The sequence below is a fragment of the Monoraphidium neglectum genome, assembly GCF_000611645.1.
Source record: "Monoraphidium neglectum strain SAG 48.87 unplaced genomic scaffold scaffold00415, whole genome shotgun sequence".
NCBI classification, from domain to species: Eukaryota; Viridiplantae; Chlorophyta; class Chlorophyceae; order Sphaeropleales; family Selenastraceae; genus Monoraphidium; species Monoraphidium neglectum.
Genome location: NW_014013213.1, coordinates 1 through 23,597, shown reverse-complemented (window position 1 = coordinate 23,597; position 23,597 = coordinate 1). Strand labels below are relative to the sequence as shown.

General features: G+C 60.9%; 3 protein-coding genes across 3 annotated transcripts; all 3 read right to left on the bottom strand.

The window, feature by feature from the left end:
* Positions 1 to 589: 589 nt before the first annotated feature.
* Positions 590 to 8,382, bottom strand: MNEG_3333 (hypothetical protein; the record flags this gene model as incomplete). Its single annotated transcript, XM_014048192.1, has 15 exons — positions 590 to 932; positions 1,243 to 1,284; positions 1,660 to 1,722; positions 3,059 to 3,201; positions 3,493 to 3,567; positions 3,865 to 3,981; positions 4,204 to 4,429; positions 4,602 to 4,728; positions 5,332 to 5,372; positions 5,650 to 5,765; positions 6,176 to 6,269; positions 6,472 to 6,619; positions 6,919 to 7,071; positions 7,780 to 7,841; positions 8,369 to 8,382. 15 exons carry the CDS (start codon positions 8,380 to 8,382, stop codon positions 590 to 592), a joined length of 1,764 nt encoding a protein of 587 aa, XP_013903646.1.
* Positions 8,383 to 11,725: 3,343 nt separating this feature from the next.
* On the bottom strand, positions 11,726 to 13,053 carry MNEG_3332 (hypothetical protein; the record flags this gene model as incomplete). Its single annotated transcript, XM_014048191.1, has 4 exons — positions 11,726 to 11,876; positions 12,137 to 12,388; positions 12,645 to 12,791; positions 12,923 to 13,053. 4 exons carry the CDS (start codon positions 13,051 to 13,053, stop codon positions 11,726 to 11,728), a joined length of 681 nt encoding a protein of 226 aa, XP_013903645.1.
* A 3,401-nt stretch (positions 13,054 to 16,454) lies between these two features.
* On the bottom strand, positions 16,455 to 23,099 carry MNEG_3331 (hypothetical protein; the record flags this gene model as incomplete). The annotated part of the gene is made up of 18 exons (XM_014048190.1): positions 16,455 to 16,794; positions 17,047 to 17,088; positions 17,410 to 17,472; positions 17,767 to 17,917; positions 18,232 to 18,280; positions 18,553 to 18,604; positions 18,815 to 18,954; positions 19,200 to 19,274; positions 19,517 to 19,633; positions 19,845 to 20,070; positions 20,346 to 20,497; positions 20,763 to 20,866; positions 21,067 to 21,107; positions 21,311 to 21,466; positions 21,803 to 22,045; positions 22,288 to 22,447; positions 22,740 to 22,901; positions 23,078 to 23,099. 18 exons carry the CDS (start codon positions 23,097 to 23,099, stop codon positions 16,455 to 16,457), a joined length of 2,295 nt encoding a protein of 764 aa, XP_013903644.1.
* Positions 23,100 to 23,597: the final 498 nt, after the last annotated feature.

The window sequence follows — 23,597 nt, the reverse complement described above, 5'->3', positions numbered from 1 at the left end:
GCCTGAGCCTGGATTATTTGTGAGGGGGCACAAAGTCACCCCTGTTCGTTCGTTGCAAGGGTTTGCTACTGCTTTGAACGGTGCGTCGTGTTGGTGAGCTCGTGGGCGTGCACAGGCTGTGAGACTTAATGCACTGTTCAGGTTGCGGCCTGCTGCAAGCCCAAGAGCACAAATCACCCTGGCCGCTGCTGTGACTGGTTGACTAACGCACAGCCACAGGCTTTTTTCAAGATCGACATGCATATTCGTGGAACCAAAATGCCACGCGACGTTTGCGCAAGGCACGCCAAGAGCAGCCCAAACGGGGGCTGTGCACCAGGGTGTTGGACCCCGTCATTGGGGTTGTTGGACCCCCCCCTCGCCAGATCACGAGGTGCCTCAGTGGCGTATCAAACCCAGCATTGGCCACCGCTGCTAGCAGGCGGCAACGTGAACGCTTGCACCGGCAACTTAAAAATTGCCAAAGGGTTGGATGCAGGCGCCCCGCCGCCCCAGACGTAACGCACGCGGGACCAATTATTGCAGCCCAGTGCGTCTCCGCCCGTAGGGCGTCCTCAATGCACGTGAGAGGGCGGCCGGAGGGCAGCCCTCACACCAGCGGCGGCAGCACCCAGGCGGGCGAGTTTGACAGCACCACCCGCTTGGAGGCGCCTGCGGCCAGGTCGACCCTGTAGATTGGAGCCGTGACATCTGTGCCGTCCTTCGTCAAGCCTGAGAGGCTGGCGACACTCACAGAGGGCCCCGTCATCAGCGGCGCCTTGCAGGCGCCGCCGTTGCTCTTCACGGTCACCGCCTGTACCGCCCCCGTGGCGCTGTCCACCTCCAGGCGGTACGAGGGCTGGCAGGCGTCCCGCGCCTCGCGCGCCTTGAACGCGTCCATCAGGTCGTCCAGCTTCATGGACCTCACGGGCCACGTCACCCAGCTCGTCGCCCTGAGGAGAGCGGAGGACAGGTGGTGTCCCCGTGACGCCGCGCTTTGGAGCTGGTTTGAGGACTTCCCTGCGCCTGTAACGCGGCTGGCGCCAAGCAGGCCTTCAACGTTCCGCCGCGGGCAGGTGTGCGGCAGCGAAGTGCCACAAGCTGTACCTACCAGTCAGGCATTTTTGCTTCGGGATTGGCCGCTGCACCGTCACTGCACCTCACTCAACAAGCTTTTGCTGAAGAGCTCAGATAAACACATTGCACAGACTTCCAATACCACAAACGAACACCCCGGCCCAATGCATAGGTAGGTCTTCTCACCTTTTCAGAACTGCCTCCACCCATTTCATGAGGAGGCTCGACCTGAGGTGTTTTGGAGGAAGTGAGGGCATACGGCTGTGAGGGGTGCGTGCGGCTAGGCTATCAACCTCACAAAATGAAGCTGGGTGTGCTGCAATGCATCGCAGAGTGACACGCGAGCATTGCTCGGCAAGGTGACCGTCAGCAGCGCAACAGCTGGCTATTCAGACCTTGCCAGCCTGCGCTACGCAGGGAATGGTCAGGGTCCGGCGGGCGAACAAAAACCTTCGAAGCGACGTAAGCCTGGTCAAATCCACCCAAACAGGGCGCTGCACGTGGCAGGGTGCCACCGTGGCAGCTACCCCGCAAGGAGGGGCAGGGCGGGGCAGCCGTTGTGGCGCACACGTGCGCTGGAATGCACGCAGTTGCAAAACCCACCCGACTTTGAAGTCCGTGGCGCTGCCGCCCTCAACCCTCAGGTTGGCCTGATGCATCATGTGCCTGCAGGGGACATCACGGGTAGGGTTTGCCAGCGCAGGATGAGCCACTGGCAGGGAGTTTCTCCGGGCGCCATGCCGCGCCAGGTGCCGGCAGGGCAAAAAGGTTCGCTTCTATGTGCCAAACGCACTGTCATCTGTTGAGATCCTGCGCCTTTATATTGAAGGGTGCCGTGCACGAGACAGTGCGAGGCACCTTGGCAAGTCAGCAGGGAGGGGCGACAAACTGTGTGCAGGATACCTTCCAGAAAACATGCCCTTTGCAACATTGGAGAACCCCTTTCGCCCTAGCCCTGTTGTTGCTCACGGGTCCTTTCGGAGGGTCAAGATGCTGAAGAGCACGCGGTCTGCCTCCCTGCTCAGGACTTGGTCAAACGTGGAGACACCCAGCTGTGTATAAATGTTATTGTACAGCTGTAGATTTTGTGCCTGCGTGCTGCAGTTGTAGTAAATCTCTGCAAGAATGCAAGATGATATTTGCAGGGTGCAGCAAGGGGGTTGGCAGGATGATAGAGGCACGGTAGGCTGGACCCATGTGAATGGGAAGCTGCGGGTGAACATGCCATTCTGCCAACAGCAAACAGCTAGACGCAATGGTTTGTAAGCAGCAGGATGAGGACATGCATTCCAAGGCAGTGGCGGCTGCCGTGAATACAGCAGAGCAATGCAGGGTACTCTGCCAACCAAGCGACCCCACCTGTTGCCCAACGCGGCAGGATGGCGTAGCCGGCAAAGTTGCTGCTTGCCTGAGCAGGGAGGCAACAATTGGGTAAAGCGCCTTGAGCCGTAGAAAGTGGTATCAACCCATGCCGATTTACTATATTTCGGTAGATGTCACATTGCTGAGCCTATGCAGCTGCTCATGAAACAGAGCTTGCTGCTGGGTAAAGCAGGTATCGGCGTGCCTTGCGGGTACACTGTGCTTGACAAGGCCCTGGCTGTCTGCAAATCATGCAAGAGCACCATTGCGCAGACCTGGGCAAGGCACGCTGTCTGTGCGCACCAGTGTGGTATAAAGCATTTGATGAGGATTCGATGGGTTGAGGAGGTGCTTCCTGCAGTGAAGGATGTGCAGAAGGCGCATGTATGGCGGCGACTCGACGCACACGGGTGAACAGTACAGGGGTATATGCGGGTGCTTGCGACGCACTCATTGGGACCCAGGAGCGATGCGGGAGGCTTGGAAGCGGCCTGAAGACGCAGTCTTTGGCACTCGCGCATGTGTGCTGTTGCCGTCGACTCCAGAGTGTGTGGTGAGGCCCGGCAAAGCATTGTGCTTTCCGTATTAATCCATCCAACCAAGTGCGCAATGCTTGCACGAATTCGAGCACTTGGCCCACCAGGTGTTGTCGCCGGTGGAGCATGTTATGCCGTTGCTGCTGAGCGCCGCCAGCACGTCGCCATTCATCAGGCCGCTGATCTCGGGCGTGACCATGCAGGAGTGGCTGAACACGGCAGTCTTGGTCGACAGGGACAGGGCACTCTACGGGCGCGGGCGGGGCGCGTCGTCATAGCGGCAGCGGGACAGCCACAGGCGCGGGGAGGCATTTTTGAAGGGGGTCGACTGTGGGGGAAAGTGGCCGTGTGTGTTACTGGCTCCTAGCTAAGCGTCGCTGCGCGGGAGGTGCTCTGGTCAACAGCCACTCATGTCAGACTGCGGGACGCGCCTCTTGCCATCCCTCAAACTCACAATCAAGCTGAAACAAGATCGAAAAGAGGGGTGGGACCAGGTTATCCTGTGATTGGTCAAGTTTATATTCCTATCCCAGCTCACCGCCATCTGGATGTTGAGGGCAATCTGCTGGGTTGCGTCGTACTTTGTGGCGTTGTCCAGATTCTCGTGTGTGAACTGTGCAACAGGGAGTACAAGTAGGTCCATGCAGTGTGGTGAGCATTGCCTAGAAGCGAGGGACGGTGCAGACGTAATTTCTGCGCGTGTGGGGCTAGATGACCATGGCTGCATGTAAACCCCATTCACGACCAGCAGTCCAACGCGCATGCGCGCACACGCACGTGCGTGCGCACACACACGCACCCAACCCCCCACACACGCACACGCACACACACAAGCAAAAAACGGCATCCTCTCGTGCATCGCGCAGACTCAAACAGGCCCATCAGCCCTCGCCTCTCAGCGAGTGCTTACAGTGTGATGGCACCAAGTGAAGCCAGTGGCAATGCCGCCTGTGTCAGCAATCACGGCCGCGGCAAGGGGGTCCAGATTCAGGTTGGCGGGTGTCCACAGACTCGTGCTGGGCAGCGACTGCGACGCAAACGAGAATTGTGCAGGGAGGTAGAGCGGGGAACAGCAGCAGTGGAATCAGGGGGTCAGAAGTGGGTGTGCAGGAAGGCAAGGCAGGGATGCATTGCAGCAGTGTCAAGCGTGGGGTCGTGGGCGGGCTTGCACTCCAAGCAGTGTGTAGGGTGCCCTCGCTGTGGCTGTTGGCCCACTTTGCGGCCAGCCCCGCACCCCTGCCATGCGCACCTTCACGTTGTCAGTCCCCGTGCCCAGCGGCTTCGGCCAGTCCTTGGTGCAGTGCTGGCAGAAGACCGGCGCGGTGGTGGGGCACGCCTGGTAGCCAGTGGCCCAGCAGTTGCAGCCCAGAGCCACGTAGTCGGGGAAGGTGGTGCATGACTCGCCGTTGACTGAGATCTCGGTAAGCCCCGTGGAATTTTCCAGGATGCCATTGCCGTTGAACGGCAGATCCACCCTAGGCAACGTTTTAGGGGTGTGCGGCCGCGGATCAGGCGAGGGTTTTGGGGCCCGCGGCGTTTGGCATGGGAGAGAATGCGGCCGCAAGATACAGTCGGGCCGGTGCAGCGGGCCATGCTACTACACAGAGCGCTTATTCAAGGGGTAGATGGCACGGGCAGGCGACGCACTTGAGGTCGGAGTTGGCGGGCAGCTTCAGGCCGGCTACTGCGCCTGACTTGAGGTCTGAGAGCCATTGGAGGTGACGCTGCAGGTCATAAGGGCTGACGCGGTACTGAGTGCCCGTGTCGTCTTGATCTGTGGACAGGAAGACGTCGTCAGTCTGGCAGCATAGATGGGGCGAAGGGGGGGGGATGGCTGCGTGGTCACACATTGCCATGGGGTTCATTGATTGAGTAGTCCGATCTAGCCGCTGCGGCTGCACCCCCCTGTAGTGAACGCAGTGCTTGGGGGAGGCAGGCACGACCGCCTTTGTTTTGCGGTCGTGCCTGCTACACGGGTGAGCGCCTTCCTCCCAGACTGCATCATCCCTTCTCCTCCAATCGAAACGACTCACCTGGACAGTCAGCAAGTGGGCCCTCTCCCCGGGTATGAAGCCCTGGGTGACCCATGACAGCGCCATATGGCCAAGCAGCAGGCACGTCGGGCTCCAGGCCGCGCCTGGTGCAAAGTACGAGGGCGAGTTGAAAAAATGAGCAGGCAGGCGTAGATTGGGTGCGCTGGACATGGCATTGCGCGAGCGCAGTGCTTGACATTGGCTGAGCACAACATGGAGCCCTTGTGGAGTTGTACTGCAAGCAATCACTTCGTGAGGGTGCTCTGCAGCTCGAGGTAGAGACTACGCCTGGAGACCAGAATGGATCTTGCCGCATCTGGGCGCCTTCACGCACACACGCTCACATTCGTGCATGAACCCCATGGATTCGCGGCCGTCCTGGTACCTGGGGAGGTGCAAAGCGCATTGAGCATATTTGCTAATGCGATACTCTGCGTGCTGTGCGTGCAAGGAGCTCGCCATGGGCTCAGAAGCAGCACTGTTTCTGAGCCCGTGCGAGCGGCTCTAAATGGCCATGCTCGCAACTCTGACACTGCGCAGGCATGCCTAGAATGGTGGCATGCACACCGTGACGCTCGCTCTGCCGACTCGACGGGGCACCTGTGCCATGTGGCACAGGTGCACGCCGCCGCGTGGCGTGGCGGCGTGTGGGAGGGACTCACTTGACGAGAGTAGCAGTGTAGAAGCCTGCCGCATTCTTGATGATCGGCGTCACCGTGCAGTTCGTAGTCACGGTGGCGCTTGTGGTCAGGTTGGCCGGGTTTGCGCCGAGCACATTCTGCAGTGGGCAACCGCTGTTCGCAATCGGCTTGCCAGGGCACCTGATAGTATTGAATTTCCATGGTAAAAGCAGCGGCGGCAGTAGCGTTGTGTGTGCGAGTGTGTGTGAGTGCAACTGCACGCGCACGCACACGTGCGCACACACACACACACACACACACGCACGCACGCACACAAACACACACACACACACAAACACACACGCACAGAAACACACACGCGCGCACATATGCCCTCTCTCCTGAAATAATGCACCCACCTCCAAATACCATTGAATTCCAGCTGAGCGTCCGCCAAATTGACGCCAGAGATCCCCACAGGTGCATCCGCAGTGAATGTCAAAGCTTCGGCGCCGCCGCCGCACGTGCCGCTGTAGTCATAGCCGAGCTCAGGGTTGCCTGCACCGACCTTCACGGTGCGGACGCCGGCACGGATCTGGAACTGCCACAGGTTGTCGATCTCTGTCTTGTTCATCAGGCTCAACGCCTCCAGGTTGGGGTGCCTTTTCAGGGGGCGCGTGACGCACGTGCATTTTGATTCTGCATGCACATCAAAACAGATGCAGCTTTGCCAGGAGTCAATCCAGTGCGGACATTGACCAAACCTTGCTTGGGACAGTGCAAAGAGTCAGGCAGTCATAGTGGCTCAAACGGAACAAGCGCTGCAAGCGGGCAAGCAAGGTGCCATGACTTGGCCTCACGCACATGAAGATTGAGCTGTAGCGGGCTGAGCCGTCCGAGGCCCACAGCAGCGCTTTGAGGTCTGGCGAGTTGCCCACGTCCCAGCGGATGATGTCGTAAGGGGTGCCATAGCCCTTGAAGACAGCCTCCAGGAAATCGATGTTGGTGAAGCCTGCGATTGGGATGGACGCGTTGTCAAGGGAGTGGTAAGAAGGGCAGCATACAGCGCACTGCCTGCTGCCCCGAGCAGGGACACTCATCGTCCAGCTCACAATTGTTGAAGCTATTTGCCCCCCACCAAGCCACCAAGGTTTCCCCAGCTGGTCATGCATGCGACTGTCGCGTAACCCTGGCGCCTCCCTCCGTCTACCAGCGGCAGTATCCCTCCCACAGATGACATGACGACCGCGCAGTTGCGCTGTGTGTATGAGCACCACATTTGACCAAGGGTCGACCGGTCGAAAGACGCACCGGGTGTGGTGAGGAGCAGGATCTTGTGGTCCAGGTAGAGCGTGGCCGGCCGCGCAACAGTTGTGCACGTCGGGCCAGTGAAGCCGGTGCTGGTGCAATTACATGTATTGGGCGCAACGCACTTGCCATTATTCTGACAGCCTGGATTGCAGACTGTGGGCGGAGGCAGAGGCGGGGAGAGGTTTGATGTGAGATGCCAAGCAGGTGGCCAAATTCAAACGCGGCTGCGCCTCGGGCTGCAAGATACAGTGGGCTGTCAAGGTGTGCGTGCGGACTGTAGCAGCACCAGCAGTTGGCCGTCACCTGGCGTCTCGCATGCTGACCCCGCAAAGTTGGTGCCCGTGCAGTTGCAGATGCCGGCACCCGTGCAGTTGCCGCCATTCAAGCAAGCAGGGACGCAGGCTGTGGTGCATAGGGCGGCAGTGGATTGGAACGAGGCAGGCGATGAGCAAAAGACGGGAAGGAAACATGCACAGAGCAATAGAGCCCTAGTTTGGCACTTCTAAAGAGCAGGTTGGGATGCGGGTCACTGCCAACACGCTAGCTTTGCACGCCGTCACCTGCCCTCATTCAGAGCGGGGTCAGGCTGCCCCCTCTCACTTCGAGTCTCGCATGTGGCTCCGATGTAGCCCAACGAGCAGTTGCAGACGCCTGGGGCGCTGCAGACGCCGTTCACACACGCAGGGCTACAAACTGCAGTTGCGACAGGAAAAAATGAAGTGGGTGCAGGTTTGCACAGAGGCAGCCGGGATGTTGCAGCAGCAAATATCAGGTTCCCCGTTGGACATCAGTGTGGACGCCCCACTAATGGTCCCAGCCAGGGCTGCAGTCAGGGCGCCGACACCAGGACACAGAACTCACTTGGAGTTTGGCAGGTGGGGCCGGCGTAGCCCGTGCCAGTGCAGTTGCAGACGTCAGGCGCACTGCAGGTGCCATTGTGTGCACAGGGGGTACTGCAAACTGCAGCAGCGCATGAGGCGAGGCAGGACGCTTGGGGAGAGGGGCGTGTGGCCGATCAGCACAGGATACAACACAGTACTTTCTCCAGCCCACAACTACGGCTGACCGGGCAGGCGGGCTGCAGGAAGCTGCCTTTTCAATGCGCTGGTGGACAGTGTGCGGTTGTGCTCGCTCACTTGGCGTCTCGCATGTCGGCCCAGTGTAGTTGGTGCCCGCACAGTTGCAGGTGTCCGGAGCTGTGCAGTTGCCGCCATGCAAGCAAGCAGGATTGCAGGCTGCAATGCGCAGGGCAGGAGCGGTTGGGGCAAGGGGGCCCAAAGTGGGTCAGCTTGGTTCATGAGGAAGGTAGGAGCGCGGTGCACAAGTCCAGGGGAGGGCCTAGAACCCCCGAACAGATCCTCGGCGGTTGGGATCCACGTTGGGGATGGTGCTGTAGCAACATACTGCTTTTGTGCAACACCCCCTCCTCCGCCCCAGGTGTTGTCCTCACTTGGCGTCGCGCATGTGGCTCCGGTGTAGCCTGAAGAGCAGTTGCAGATGCCCGGGGCGCTGCAGACGCCGTGCACACATGCAGGGCTGCAGACTGCACCAAAGGAGTAGGAAGATTGAGGAGCATGAACGACAGGCATGAATGCAGCGACACAGTCAGGTCCTTGCAGCACGGCCAAAAACACAGCGCACCCCAACATGCCAGGGCGCCAAGCCAGGGTGCCTGTCACGGTGCCGACACCAGGTCACAGGGCTCACCTGGTGTCTGGCAGGTGGGGCCTCCGTAGCCCGTGCCCGTGCAATTGCAGACGTCAGGCGAGCTGCAGGTGCCACTGTTTGCGCAGGGAACGCTGCAAACTGCAGTACAGCACCAGTGAGGGGGATGCAGGCGGCATGGGTGAAGTCGGCCTTGGCATGCGTGATTGCGCCCTTGTCGAAGACAGAGGAGCTTCATTGCTGCATTTTCATCAGCATTACACACCAAAACAAACGGCCGACTGAGCGGGGCCTCGCAAGCAGGCGGGCCGCGGAAAGCTGCCGTTGGAGGGCGCATTCGATGTGTGCGGTCGCAGGTGCTCACTTGGCGTCTCGCACGTCGGCCCAGTGTAATTGGTGCCCGCACAGTTGCAGGTATCCGGAGCTGTGCAGTCGCCGCCGTGCAAGCAAGCAGGATTGCAGGCTGCGATGCATGAGTAGAAAGCAGGGAGGGGGTCGATTGAGGTAAGTGGGCAGGGATTATAGGGGATGTGGGGGTTGGACAAACCTTGGGCAGGGTCTGGAGGCCCCGGGCCCCTGTTGCAGCACAAGTCCGATCGTTGGGTGAGTTCAATGATGCAGCAAACAGGTTGATGTTATGAGCACCCCTCCCCTCTGAGGTGAAGCCCTCACTTGACGTCGTGCATGTGGCTCCGGTGTAGCCTGAAGAGCAGTTGCAGACGCCTGGGGCGCTGCAGACGCCGTGCACACACGCAGGGCTGCAAACTGGAGCAACAAGGGAAACGTCAAGTGCATGCGAAGTGGCAGTGAGGCAGCTGAACTGTTTGAAAAAACCAACCCCAGCAAGAGAGGCGCTTTTGATTGCACGCAAGCATGGCGCACCAGGGCTACAGACAGGATGTGAAAGCTCAGCCGTGGGCTCACCCGGGGTCTGGCAAGTGGGACCCTCATAACCCGTGCCCGTGCAGTCGCACACGTCGGGCGCGCTGCAGGTGCCGTTGTGTGCACAGGGGGTACTGCAGACTGCAGCGCGGTACCGTTGCGGGCGATACAGGCGTGTGAGATGCAAAGATTTTACCCAACGGCGCAGGAATGCAGCGGTGGATGGTGCACTCTGGGGTCACCCCCTCTCAGCACCTGGCACACGCGCGGCATGCTTGGTCTTGCCGCACGGGCATGCTGTGGGAGGTCAATCCTGAGAGGTTGCAGCAGTTGCGGGCATTTGCATGCGCTTACCTGGCGTTTGGCAAGTCGGCCCGGTGTAGTTCGTGCCCCTGCAGTCGCACGTGTCTGGGTCAGAGCACCGCCCGCCGTGCGCACATGGCTGACTACAGACTGCAGGGGTTCAGGGGGCCAAGATAAGGCGGTAGGGGTGAAAGGATGATGACCAAGGCACTGCAGAGGGCTGCGCCCCTTGGCAGACCATGCGACATGCACACAGTGAAGTTTTCGCAGCACCACAGGGTCGATAACCTGACTTTCTGCCTTGCTATACCGAACGCTGCTTTGAAAGACACCACGCGAGCCGCAACACCAGGAAGAAACAGACCACCAGGCCTGCACTTGCTTATCAGCGGAGGGCCTGCTGAAGGTAGCATCTAAACTGCTCAGGAGATGATAGTGTCCGCAGCACGAGGTTGGTACACATCTGGCCCGGCCCGAAAAGCACCCGCAGCCCCACACCTGCTGGCGTCTGGCAGGTGGTTCCCACGTAGCCAGTGCCGGTGCAGTTGCAGGTGTCCGTTGCAATGCAGACTCCGCCGTGCTCGCACAGTGGGTTGCAAACTGCGCCAGAAGGGGGAGGGCCGTGTCTGTCCTTGCATGGGTTGTTTGCAGACAAGTTTGCTGGTGGTTGGGTGGTGTGTTGCCAGGTTGTTTGCAATTGATTCAGTTTCAGGGCTATCAAGTTCAGTGCCAAAGGTCAGGACCAGGCGGGGGTGATGTCGCAGTGGGGATGAGTTGACATGCATGTGTTGCGGTTGTGGCGGCTCACGTTCTGAGCAAGTGAGTCCAGAGTAGCCTGTTCCTTGGCAGTCGCATGTATTTGTGTCGATGCACCGCCCCGCATGCGCACACGCCGGGGTGCAAACTGGACACACGTTGTGAGAGAGGTCAAATATGAGAGGAGGGTCAGAGGGCCCGACATGAGGGCGTGCTGCTGACAGTTCTGGGGAAAGCACCCCACCCTGGCTGCCCAAAAACGGTCGCAACGTGTGCCTTGCGTGTCCTGCCCAGCACACCTGGGGTTTCCTCACACGTAGGGCCGACGTAGCCAGTGCCAGTGCAGTTGCAGGTGTCGACCCCCACACACTTGCCCCCGTGAGCACAGCTAGGGGTACAGGCTGCACGCACAGGAGGCAGAGCGGCAACAGTAAGACCGCAAGCCAAAAAATAGCAAGCGGACACCAAGGCACCACGACATTATGGGCGTACGAATTGCAAACTGCTAGGTCATGTTTGAGGCAGGGCAAAGCAAGCTGAAAGTGCAATCAGCAGCGAGCCTCGTGCAAGGTGCCCCCTCCCCCTGCCTAGTGGTGCCCTCACTTGGCGTCTCGCATGTGGCTCCGATGTAGGGGGTCGAGCTGCAGTTGCAGACGCCTGGGGCGCTGCAGACGCCGTGCACGCACTCTGGGCTGCAAATGGGAGTGCCAGTACTAGTTGCATTGTTGCCGCCATCCGGCAGAGGAGACGGCGAGGGGTTGGGGTTAGGCGAGGGCGATTGCTGGTTGGTGTCATTGGTGGCGGCGGCCTCTTGCAGCATCCAGTTTACAGAGAACTTGGCAGTCTCGCTGCACGCGGAGCCGACACGTGTTGCGCATTGTTGGGTGAAGCCGACCACCTCGCGGCCGTCTGAGTGCCTGCAGGCGGCCCAACGAGAGGCATGAGTGCAAGGCAGGTTTAGGACTTGGCGCATCAGCAGGAATGCAGGGCTTGCATGCATCTTCTGGCTTGAGGTCAGTCGCCGCACGCCGTGCGGAAAATGAACGTCATTTGCCGGCCTGGGGTGGAATAACATCATGACACAGTGTTTGCACAAAAGACCACACGGTGTTTGCTCATGTCAGAAGTTCACACCCAGTACTGCCGGCGCGCCCGCTCGCCTTCCGCCCCAACGCTGATGTAGCAATTAAAACAGACAGGCTTACCTGATCTTCATGCCCACAACACGGGCTGCCGGTGTGGTGGCAACCATCAGGATGGGCGTCGAAGTGCAGGGTGACACGATGGTGAGCTTCTTGGGTTTGTAGTACAGGTTGCAGGTTCCAAGCGGCCGCCCGGCCAGGCCGGGCGTGCTGGGGGCATCCAGGGTTTGCAGAGATGGGTTTGAGGGTGACTTTTGGCGTTGGGGCGTGAGCAAGCCGGGAAAATCTTGAACAGCACAGGGGGGCGGTGTATAATCGTGAGGCAACCTCCCGCCCGGCTAATGTGAGCGAGCAGGGGCCGCGGCCACGTACGCCACACGTGGCTAGGGCGGTTTCGACATTATCGCCTTCAGGGTGGTCGTGAGCCGCGCTCGGCTTGACGCAGCCCCTCGCTCGGCCCCAAACCTCACATCGAGACGGCGTTCTTGCCGGCGCCCGTGACCGCCGCCCCTGCCTTGACGCCCGGGCTGCCGAGCAGCGCAGGTGCGTCGTCCGACCAGTAGATCTTCTTCTTGGTGGCCCCGGCCGGCGCTTTGGCGAAGCCCAGGGGGCCGGGGGTGCAGCCGTACATGACAGTCCGAACGGCGGCCTTCGCCTGGTAGTCCCATAAGATGCCGATTTCTGCGGGCGTCAGCGCGTTATTGCCTTCGAGGTGGGGGTACCTGCGGGCGCGCACACGAGGTGCCACGGGGGAGGGAGAATGCGGGGGTCGGTGCGAGGGCGCCAGGGGTCGCGCGGCTGCAGCTGCTGTGCAAGGAGACGGGGCGCGGCAGCGCACGTGGTGGGCGCAGCAGTTGGAGTTCGGGTCGTGTCAGCCGCGGATGCGGTCCGTCGGCGACGAGACGCTGCCGCGGTTTGCACGCGATTGGAGGGTCGCCCGTTACGCGCGCGGCCGCTTGGCTGCGGGGGGGCCCGCACATGATGATGCCCTTGTATCTGCCGGTGCCGTCGGCGTTCCACAGGAGCGTAGCAAAGTTAGGGCGCTGCTTTTTGCCGACAACCACGACGTCAAAGTATTGGCCGGCGCTGGAGAGCGCGGCCTGGAGGAAATCTATGTTCTTCTGCCTGCGCGTGGGCGGTACACACCGGGAAGGGGGCGGTCAGCCGCGTCCCTGGCCCAACAGCACAGAGCGGCGCGAGCGGGTGCACATCGCACAAGCGGAGGAGATCTCCTGGTGCTTCGCCTGTGTACTCACTTGTTCGTGAGACCGGATGAGTCTGTGAGGATCAGCACATAGTTCCTGGAGACCTTTCGCAGAGGCTGTGCATCCACTCCGGAGGCAGCCACCACCGCGAGCAGCAACAAAGCACTCCGCAACCAGGCCATGGTGAGATGCGCACCCCAAAAATTCGTGGACACGGTACGCTACGCAGAGGGGCACAGCATGGAGTACCCACGCAGCAGGCGAGCTGTGTAAGAAGGCTGCAGAGATGGATCATCCGGCAACGGTCAAGTGGTGGAGCGACAGGGGGCCATTTCGTTTGCAACTCTATATAAAAGCAAGCCGTCGTGATGACACATTGTGGACGCAAGTTCAGCCGTGTGACAAAAAGTTCACTGTGGACACAGCGGCGGTGTCGCCAACAGCGCGCACCGCGCAGGTCGCGGGCGCCACCGGTGGACCGCTCTCGGCCCCCTCGCTGGGCCTTGCCGAAGCATACAGCTTAATGAATACCTTTTGATCGATCTGGGCCGTCGCTGCCGGCGCCACTGCGGGATCTCCACATGAGTGAGCCGTCGTCTGCCTACGGACAGCAGGGGCTGGTGGTTGGCCTGGCCATGGCGTGAGATGCAGCACACAGGCAAACCACATCGCCTTATGAACGGGCGCTGTCCGCAGAAGGCTTGGTAAGTTTCAGCGTCGGCATTCCGGCAAGCCTTCAGGGTGTGTCGCCGATGTTCATTCCTGCTGTCCGACTCTGCCCAGTGTGTGCTTGATGCTAACATTACTCAACTGACTTGCGACTGCCGACCTGGATGTTCAGCACCCCTCAGGAATACCCTGCAACAACACCCACCCACGTAATACTGCGCTCCAACATACGTGGGATTTGTAGCCAACAAACACAAAGTTGCCCTCAAGCATTCAATCCTCCCGCTCAACGAAATCAATCTGACCTGTCCTTGCCATCATCCAAGAAAATGAAATCAAGACGCTGGCCACGCACTACGTTGTAAGCACAGACCCAAGGGGGGCAGGAGCAGTGGGGAGCAGTGGGGAGCAGTGGGGAGCAGTGGGGTGCAGTGGGGTGCAGTGGGGAGCAGCAGAGAGCAGGTGATCTAGTTCGAAACCAATTATGGTATTGATGGAGAGTCGGCTATTTTATCATCAAAGAACAACGGAGCGGGCATGGGCGGGGACACCCCAATCGCTTTGAGCACACTGCTGCTTGCCACATCTGCCGTGTGCGGTGGTGACCACCCTGCCGTATGCGGCGCCACCCTGCCGTGTGCGGCGCCGCACGGTATTGAACCCTCGTCACTATGTGAATGCTACGAGGGAGGTTATCTAGAACAATTTCAAATGAGAATTTCAAATGAGAATGTTGCTTTGCTACCGATAGCTTGACTTGGGGTATTCTGACAGTCGGTGGTATTCCACTTGGTATTGGCGTTGTAGTTGATCTGCATCACCCAAGCACGCCTCAACTCATCATCTGACTTGTGGCTCACCAACGTTGTTGAGAATCTGACTGCTCTAATGCAGGCATCAAATAGTGTGGCCACCAACTCTGGGGACCCAGCATCAATGCCGGCCCGCCCGCACACATATCATGTATCTCGCCGCTGGCTTGTGACAGTCACTGCAAGCAGAGCTACGCAAATAGAGCTTCGCACCTGATACGCACATGCAGCCCTGCCGCCACCACGACCCAGGGATCTATTGACAGTGAGCCTGATGTTTGCACACGTTCAGCTTGCTCGAATTTTTATATTGGTTTGATATGTACAGCCCACAGTCTCAGGAAGCCCACAGTGTCCCAGGCACTTGTTTACAAAGGGGCATTCTCAAATTTTGAGCCATGACGTGTAAATGCGCACAAACAAACTGACAAACAGCCACAGCCTAAACCCCGTGCAACTGTGCAGTCGCACCTGAAAACAAGTGTTTGGCATATACATCCATGCGTACCGCCCAGTCTCCTCACCCCGAAAAGGCAGCGCGGCCACCCGAGGGGTGGTGCATCATTCCAATGCCCTAAGGGGGGGTTGGAGCTTGACCGAGCACCGTCCTCTCTGAGTTGTGCTAAAGTGCACCTGCCATGCATTCATGACACTGGGATGTTCTGTGAAGCAGGGCGAAGGAAAAGACGAGGCGACCAACAAGTACGAATGAAAGGGGTAGGCTGGGGACCGCATGCTGGGCGGCCCCCGGGGCCGGCCAGCATGCGCGTGCGGGCCGCACGCGCCATTATTCCGCACAAAGTAAGAGATCATCCTGGCGTGGTGGATGGGGATCATCATTGGTGGATTATTAGCAGATAGGGCACGCTGTTTGTCTCTTGGCGCGACGCTGCGACGCTGATGTGGCACCCGGGGCGGGTGTTGGCAGCACCAGCGTGTTGACAGCCTGCAGGCGTTATGAGCAAGCACAAACGCGTGCTTAGGGGGCCGCAACCAGTCAGGGTTGCGCCCGGGCACGGCGGGGTGGGAGTGGGGCTGCAGGGAAGTGGGGCTGCTGGTATGCAGTGAAGCCGCGGGCTGGTCAAAGCACTGGCAGCTGCAGGCTGGAGGCCGTGCACGCTGTCACATAGCGGTGCAGCTTGGCGCGAGAAACGAACGCTGCAGTTGCCCGAAAAAGGCAACAGCTGGCCGCACACATATTTGCTAACGCGAGGGTGCAGGTGGGCGGGTAGGAAAGGGGTGGGTGGGGAATAGGATGTCTCCAACGGCGGCCGTGGGAATTTAAGAAGTTCTGCGACAAGTATAGGAAGCTGGAATACGCCGTGCATGACAGAGGCAGATATGTACACTGGGACTTGTGTCACTGCTGCACCGGCAGCGGATCTGTACAGCCACTTTTCAAAGCCGCTCGCTGATGCACATGCTGTGCTTGTGACGTCGAAGTCGTCACGTGCATGTAATGCATCAGCCAACAAACACCCACAGAAAGCAGAAGGCTTTCTTGCAGAACAGAGCAGCCGACAGTGGTTCAGGTGCGGCAAAACAAACTCGTCGCCGCGCCCGGAGGGCACGCACCAGTGCATCGTGGATAGCAACGGTCGAGTCTTGTGTATTTAATGCAGCGCGCTGCGGAGCGCTTTTTGCGAGAGCAGGGGTTGGCAGGCAGGCTACGCTCAGGCCTGAGCCGCCTGGATGTGCTTGCAAGGGCACACAGGGTGGCCCGTCAATTATTGAGGGCAACTGCTGCTCGACGCGCCGTGTACGATATCAATAGATATGGGCGCGAGAGCGTGCAAGTGCTGCGCCTGGGTAAAACAAAAAGCAGAGGCAGGAAGTGCACCCAAGTGTTGGGTTGCTAAGTTGGCCCTACATCTGCCCCGCCTTGCACCACGAGGGGCGCTGGAAAGTATTCAAGGGCAAGGGCTGCCCACTGTCGCATCGCGGGTGACGCCATCGTGGAGGCTACCAGCGGCCTGCACACACACCTCGCATGGCCCTTCACGGCGTTCAGGGCCGGCCTGCCCGTAGCCGTCAAAAAACTCATGAGCAGCACCTGGCCGCCTGCGGGCCGCGAAGGCGGCGGCTCAAGCACAGCGCGGCCCTCACGACAGCGGCGGCAGCACCCACGTCTGCGCATTTGACAGCACGACCCGCGTGGACGCGCCCGCGGCCAGATCCACCCTGTAGATCGCCGCCGTGACGTCCGTCCCGTCCTTGGCCGACGCGGGGAGGCCGACGGCCACGGTGCTGCCCACAGTGAACGGAGCCTTGCAGGCGCCGCCGTTGCTCGTCACGGTCACTGCCTGCACCGCCCCCGTGGCGCTGTCCACCTCCAGGCGGTACGACGGCTGGCAGGCGTCCCGCGCCTCGCGCGCCTTGAACGCGGCCATCAGGTCGTCCAGCTTAAGGGACCTCACAGGCCACGTCACCAGGTTGGTGACCCTGCGTGTTGCAAGGGAGGACGCGTTGTGTAGGTCCGACGAGGGAATTTGCATTCGGCACCGCCACAGTGCAGCGCAACGGCTGGTGTGAGGGCGGATCTGGAGGTGTCCACCAACAAAAGCAGTGCTGACAAGCACGCTCCCTGCCACCTCTGCACACCAGACAGTGCATGGCGACACACACACACACACACACGCACACACCACCATCAACACCGTTGACATGCACACTCAAATTGTGCAGTGCGCGCACCTTATGAGCACCGCCTCCATCCACTTCATCAGGAGACTAGACCTGCGGGGTGCACCGACAGCGGAAAAGCGGCAAGGCTGTCAGACGCAGCCAGGACACCGGATTTGAGTGGGGGGCTCAGGGATGCGCGCGATGGACACCCAGCCGGCTCAGGCGTATGAAACACAGGTTGTGAACGAGGCAGCAGGAATGATTAATGCAAGCAGATTGTAGACTGCAAGCGGGCTGCAAGGTAGGAGCGCGGGACGCATGCAGACAAGGGTGGAGATTGCAACGCCTCAGGGCAGCACTTCAGGGTGGCCCTTGAGAAGGAGTCGGACCTGAAGTTGTGTGCATTGTGCGTGTTGAGTGTTTGCCACTCACCCAACAGTGAAGTCTGTGCGGCTGCCGCCTTCAACCCTCAGGTTGGCCTGATGCATCATGTGCCTGCAGGGGACGTCGAGGTGGTGGGTACGAGGTGCGAGGTGATGATCTCGGTAGGGCCGAGGTTGGCACAGCAGGTGCGACATGCCAGACAGCCGGCCGAGCAAGACGCTGGGGACCAGGTGGCACAGGAGACACACGCCCTGCATGGGGGCGCCCCTGTCACGCCTGGCTGCCCAGGGCACTGCAGGAGACGGATGGACCCCAGATTTCAGTTAGCAGGTGTGCGGCTCCCATATGCGCGCCACCCGTGCTAGGCAGCTGCAGCGCCGGCCGCCCGCGACACATTATGCTCACGGGTCTTTGCGGAGGGCCAATATGTTGTAGGACACGCGGTCAGCCTCCCTGCTCAGGAGTTGGTCAAACGTGGAAATGCCCAGCTGGGAGGAGTAGATGCCGTTGTAGAGGGCAAGGTTCTGACTCTGCAGGCTGCAGTTGTAGTATATCTCTGCCATAGTGAGCGTGGGATGATCGGGGATTTTTTTGGGGGGGGCTTGCAGGGGTGGGCGAATGGCAGGTTTATGCGTGGCAGGCCAGAGAGCGATTGGGGGGGGCCAGCTTTGCAGGGGTGGGCTAATGACAGGTTAATGCGTGGCAGGCCAGAGGGCGAGAAAGACAGAAGCTGCTGGCATGAGCCACACCCTGCCAGCAGAAAATTTTGTGTCCGAAAGCAGTGCCAAGGGAAATGAAATGGCAGAAAAGCGCTCTTCAGGCGCCAGCCTGCCCGGCTGGCTGCAGATCAGGCAACCGACGCCGCCCCACCTGTCGCCCAGCGCGGCAGGATAGCGTAGCCAGCAAAGTTGCTGCTCGCCTGCGCAGAAATGCGAGTAACAAAGGCGGTCTTGTGAGCAAGGGGACCCACGGTCTGGTGGAGGCTCGTATGCCAGTCAGTGACCCCTGGCTGCCGCACAAGTTGCAACGACGCGGAGCAAGGGGCAGCCATGTGGTGCGCTGCGGCTGCGGCCGCGAAGCATGCAACACTTGCTTGGCAGAGGTGCAGAGGGCAATTGCATGCTTTGCATGTCGTGCGATTTTCGACCAGCTGTGCATCTTGATCAGATCTGTCTGGTGCGTGCTGCGCACCAGGGTGGTGTAGAGCATCTGGTGGGGGTTATTCTGATTCAGGAGGTGCCTCCTGGGGTTCAAGAAAGGCACAGGGGATGTCAGGGACCGTCGCTTCCATACCTAAAACACTGAGGCAAGAGGCTGCCCAGGCGTGCCCTGAAGGCGGCTGCAGGCTCTATCCACCCGCGGCTTCTTACGCCGGCGATCGCGACAAAACCACAGACCCGCATCCCGGCCCGCGCACATCACATTGCTGCCTGCGCCCAAGCGAGGCCCCCACCAGGTGTTGTCGCCGGTAGAGCACGTTATGCCGTTGTTGCCGAGCGCCGTCAGCACGTCGCCGTTCATGAGGCCACTGATTTCGGGCGTCACCATGCAGGAGTGGCTGAAAACGTCCCTGCCAGACAGGGACAGGTTGGCCTGCGGGCACAGCAAGGCACGCACGCAAGGACAGTGCAGGGCGCCGAAGGGTGTAGGTTTTGATAGGCGATGGGAACGTGGGCGCAAGGGACGGCCGCCGGCGCACAGGGACACAGCCGCTGCTTGCCAGATTGGGCGGGTTGTTGATCACAAGCAAAACCCAGCGCAGCCAGCCCTGGGTGTCAGCCTGGCTTCGTCGCTGTTTGGCCCCGCTGCCTCGCTGGCCCGGCGTCTGAGCCTCTCACCGCCATCCTGATGTTCAGGGAGAGCTGCTTATCGGCGTCATACTTTGTGACGTTGTCCAGATTCTCGTGCGTGAACTGCAAGAAGGCCAACAGGTGGGTCATGATGCATTTTAGTTCAAGGGCATAAGTGAGGGTCAAAAGTCGTGCAGCCGACGCTTCAGCGCGTGCCAAGGGCCGTAATGCGCACAGCTGCGGGGTGTGCTGCAGTCCCCGTGCTGCACCCTCTCACGCATGGCTTCGGCTACGCGGTAGGTGCACCCGCGCGGCAACCGCCAGCAGGCAGATCATACCAATTTATTTGAATCACAACAGCTCACCGTGTGGTGGCACCAGTGGAAGCCTGTGGTGATGCCGCCTGTGTTTGCAAGCACGGCTGCGGCGAGAGGGTCTGGGTTGAGGTTCGTAGGAGTCCAGAGCCCTGTGTTGGGCAGCGACTGCGGGCGCAACAAGACGGCAGCAGGGCCGGGGCAGGGCGGGGGCGGCGCCGTCGGCGGGGCATCAGCCCATCGTGATGGACATGTGGAGGGGCCATGTGTCGGGGAAGGCAGGGCAGGGGTTGAGGGGCGCAGCCGGCGGCCGAGGGGACAGGGGCATCTGATGCCGTGTGTGTATGCGTTCTTACCCCCCCCCCCCCCGTCTGCGCACCGTCACTTTGTTGGTGCCAGTGCCCAGCGGCTTCGGCCAGTCCTTGGTGCAGTGCTGGCAGAAGACCGGCGCGGTGGTGGGGCACGCCTGGTAGCCAGTGGCCCAGCAGTTGCAGCCCAGAGCCACGTAGTCGGGGAAGGTGGTGCACGACTCACCGTCGACGGTGATTTCGGTGAGCTTGGTGGAGTTTTCGAGGATGCCGTTGCCGTTGAACGGCAGGTCGATCCTAGGGGAGGTTTGGGAGGGCGCGCGGGCACAGACCAGGGCTGAGGCCAAGGGCTCACGGGTCGGGGCTTAGCAGCAGTGGAGGCTGCAAATGTTCATGCCTGGCACGGTCGGCACGGTGGTTGTGGCACGCAGCAAGCTGTGCCAGGGCGTCAAGGCAGCAGAGCTGCAGCAAACATCATCCGAAGCAGCGGCCGCAGCATGCAGCACTCAAGGCGTGCTGTCGCGCGGCGTCACGCGTGGTTTTGTGAGGGGCAAGTGCGCACAGGCCCACACCTGAGGTCTGAGTTGGGGGCCAACGTGATGCCGGCTACTGCGCCTGATTTGAGGTCTGAGAGCCATTGGAGGTGACGCTGCAGGTCGTAGGGGCTCACGCGGTACTGAGTGCCAGTGTCGTCTTGGTCGGTCGACAGGAAGAAGTCGTCGGTCTGGTAGGGTCAAGGGCAGCGGCGGGGATTTACGGGTTAGAGAGCGGCGCCGCGCCTGCACCAAGAGCGCCAGCGCCTTGACCGAGGGACCCCTCAGACAGGCGTCCAACCGGTCTCCCACACCAGCTGGTTTGAAAAGAGCACGCGCGCCGCACTGCGCAGCCTGGCTGACTCCATTGACCAGCCGTACCCTCCTCATGCAACGTTTTTTTTTCACCCCTATTGACAACCCCGCGCCTTTGCCATGTTGACGTGGCCGCCTCACCTGTACGGAGATCAGGTTGGCCCTCTCCCCGGCTGTGAAGCCCTGGTTCACCCAGGACAGCGCCATGTGGCCCAACAGCAGGCACGTAGAGCTCCAGGCCGCGCCTGTTGTTGAGCGGCATAAAAAGCGCAAGAGCTGCGTCAAACAACGGAGGCACGTGGACCCATGAGTGCGGATGATGTCACCGCAAGCAAGAGCGGCAAGCAAGCGCGATGCTGCACAGGCAATCCGCTCAGTTTCAGCCCTTGAAAAAGATGGACGGCTGCGCCGTTGCCCTAGACGGCGCCCCTGGCCGCTCGCTCACATTCATGCATGAACCCCATGGACTCGCGGCCGTCCTGGTACCTGCGGAGATGCGGGACACGGTGAACGGTTTGAGAAGAGTCAGTGTGACTCACGTGCACACCCAAGGCAAAATCAATCAGGGCTGACTCGGGGACATGTCGTCAAAGCTTCAGGTGTGCAACTCGAGGTTCAGCCAAGTGCACCGACCGGCCCGTCACTCGCAAGCGGCGCCGTGCGCGCGTGCTGCGCGGGGTGCGGCTCACTTGATGAGGGTAGCTAAAGTGTAGCCGGCCGCGTTTTTAATCATCGGTGTCGGCGTGCAATTGACAGGCAGGGTTGCACTGGCGTTGGGGTTGTAAGGATTGGCCCCCACAACGCTCTGCAGGGGGCACCCGTTGGCGGTTGGCTTGCCAGGGCACCTGGCAAGGGTGGGTGTGTGGGTTGAGGGTTGAAAGCCGGCAGCAGGGTGTGGGAGTGTATAAGACAATGCGTGTGTGTGTGTATTCCATGTGTGTGTGTGTGTGTGTGTGTGCGCGTGCGTGTGTGCATGCATGCGTGTGCAGACGCGACTGGTGGGAGGAGATTGGCGCTGTGGTCGCCCAGTGCGAGCGGGCGAGGGGATACGTGGGGCAATGCAGAAAGCAGCGGCATGCATATGTGCAGCGTACACATGCTCATACAAGCACCAGCACCAGCACAAGCACGCTCACACACACCAGCACCCCTTCGAAACAAATGCACACACCAACCCCTACCTCCAGATCCCGTTGTAGTTCGGCTGAGCGGCAGCCACGTTGACGCCAGAGATTCCCGGCGGCGCGTCTGCGGTGAACAGCATCGCCTCGGCCCCGCCGCCGCACGTCCCGCTGTAGTCATAGCCGAGCTCAGGGTTGCCCGCGCCAACCTTGACAGTGCGGACGCCGAAGCGGATCTGGAACTGCCACAGGATGTTGATTTCTGTGATGTTCATCAGGCTCATGGCCTCCAGATTGGGGTGCCTTTTGAGGGGTGCCGGTGCCGTGCGCGGGTGTGGCAAAGGTCAGCCTCGGATGATTGAGCAGGCGCAGCGTTAACGCATGAGGTGCGACTGGGTGAGGTGGCACGGGCGATTCGTGCCCTTTCCCACGGCGGGTCAGGCGGAGCCCTAGGGATAAGAAGCGCCCCCGTCGTGGCCGCGCCTCAGCAGGCTCGTTGGACGAGCCGAGTTGCTGGCATGGGGCTGTGCCACGGCCTCACGCACATGAAGATAGAGCTGTAGCGGGCTGAGCCGTCGGCGTTATACAGCAGCGCGTTGAGGTCGGGCTTTGGGGGGCTGACACTGTGCACGTCCCAGCGCACGATGTCATACGGGGAGCCATAGCCTTTAAATATAGCCTCCAGAAAATCGATGTTGGTGAAGCCTGCGGGGCAACGGCAGAGACGCGACCAGCACTGAAGAGCCGCAGTCAACAGCTGCCGCAGCGCGAGCATGTTTGCTGCAAACGCCTAGTCAATCTCTTTCGCAGTCAGGGTTGTGAAGCAGGCGGCAGCGCACGCACACGTAACATCGCCTGCCTGCACTGGCAGCTGCGGCCTAGATGCATGCGCCCCATACCCAGGCGCTGTGAGCCAGACGCAAACAGGCGCCCGCACGCCGCCAGGCCCCGCGTTTGCCCGGCCTTCGACCAGTGTTTGGCCGGCTAGACGACGCACCTGGCGTGGTGAGGACCAGAGTCTTGTGTTGCAGGTAGAGCGTGGCCGGCCGCGGCTGCGGGGGCGGCGAGGGGCTGGGGGATGGGATGGGGACGAAGGGCCGCGGCACCAGCATCCAGTTGAGCGCCAGTTGCGCGGTCGTGCTGCACTGGGGGCCGACGCCTGGGTGGTCGTCAGGCGGGGAAGGAGCGGGCAGCAAGGTGGTTGGGGTGCAGAGTGGGTGGGTGGCGGCGGGAGCTGGCGCGCGGGCCGCAGCGGAGCGGGCGCGGGATGGGGCCGGCCGACCGCTGCACTGGCGGAAGGAGCAGAGATGCTCGTGTGTGCGGCGGGCAGCTCACCGCAGTCGTAGTTGAAGCCCATCACCTCGCGACCATCAGAGTTCCTGCAGACAACAGAGGCGGCGCGTTTGACGCGTTTCAGCTGGCGGGGCGCGGCACGGCTCCTTCTGGGCGGGCCTCGCAGCGGACGTGGGGGCGGGTGTTGCGTGTTTGGGGGGGACGGTGGGTTGGGCCCAAACGGGATCTTCCGCGAGAGACCAAGGCCGCAGGCGTGAGCTCGCGCCGCAGGACCTGGGTCCCCGGATGCTCCAGGCTAGCGGCTGTGACATGGCGAGTCACCGGCCACCCCTTTTGCCCAAACAGGCCCCGTTCCCCCTTTTGGGCTGCCGCGTCATGGCAGCAGCATCGGGCCCGGCCTTGCCCCTGCCTGTGCCCCTCTGGCTCCCCGGGATCTCACACATCCAACGCGCCCACGACGCTGGCCGGCACTGTGGAAGCCATGAGGATGGCCTTGGGCGTGCAGGGGGAGGAGATGAGCGTTGATGTGGGGGAGTACCAGATGTCGCATGACGTCAGCGGC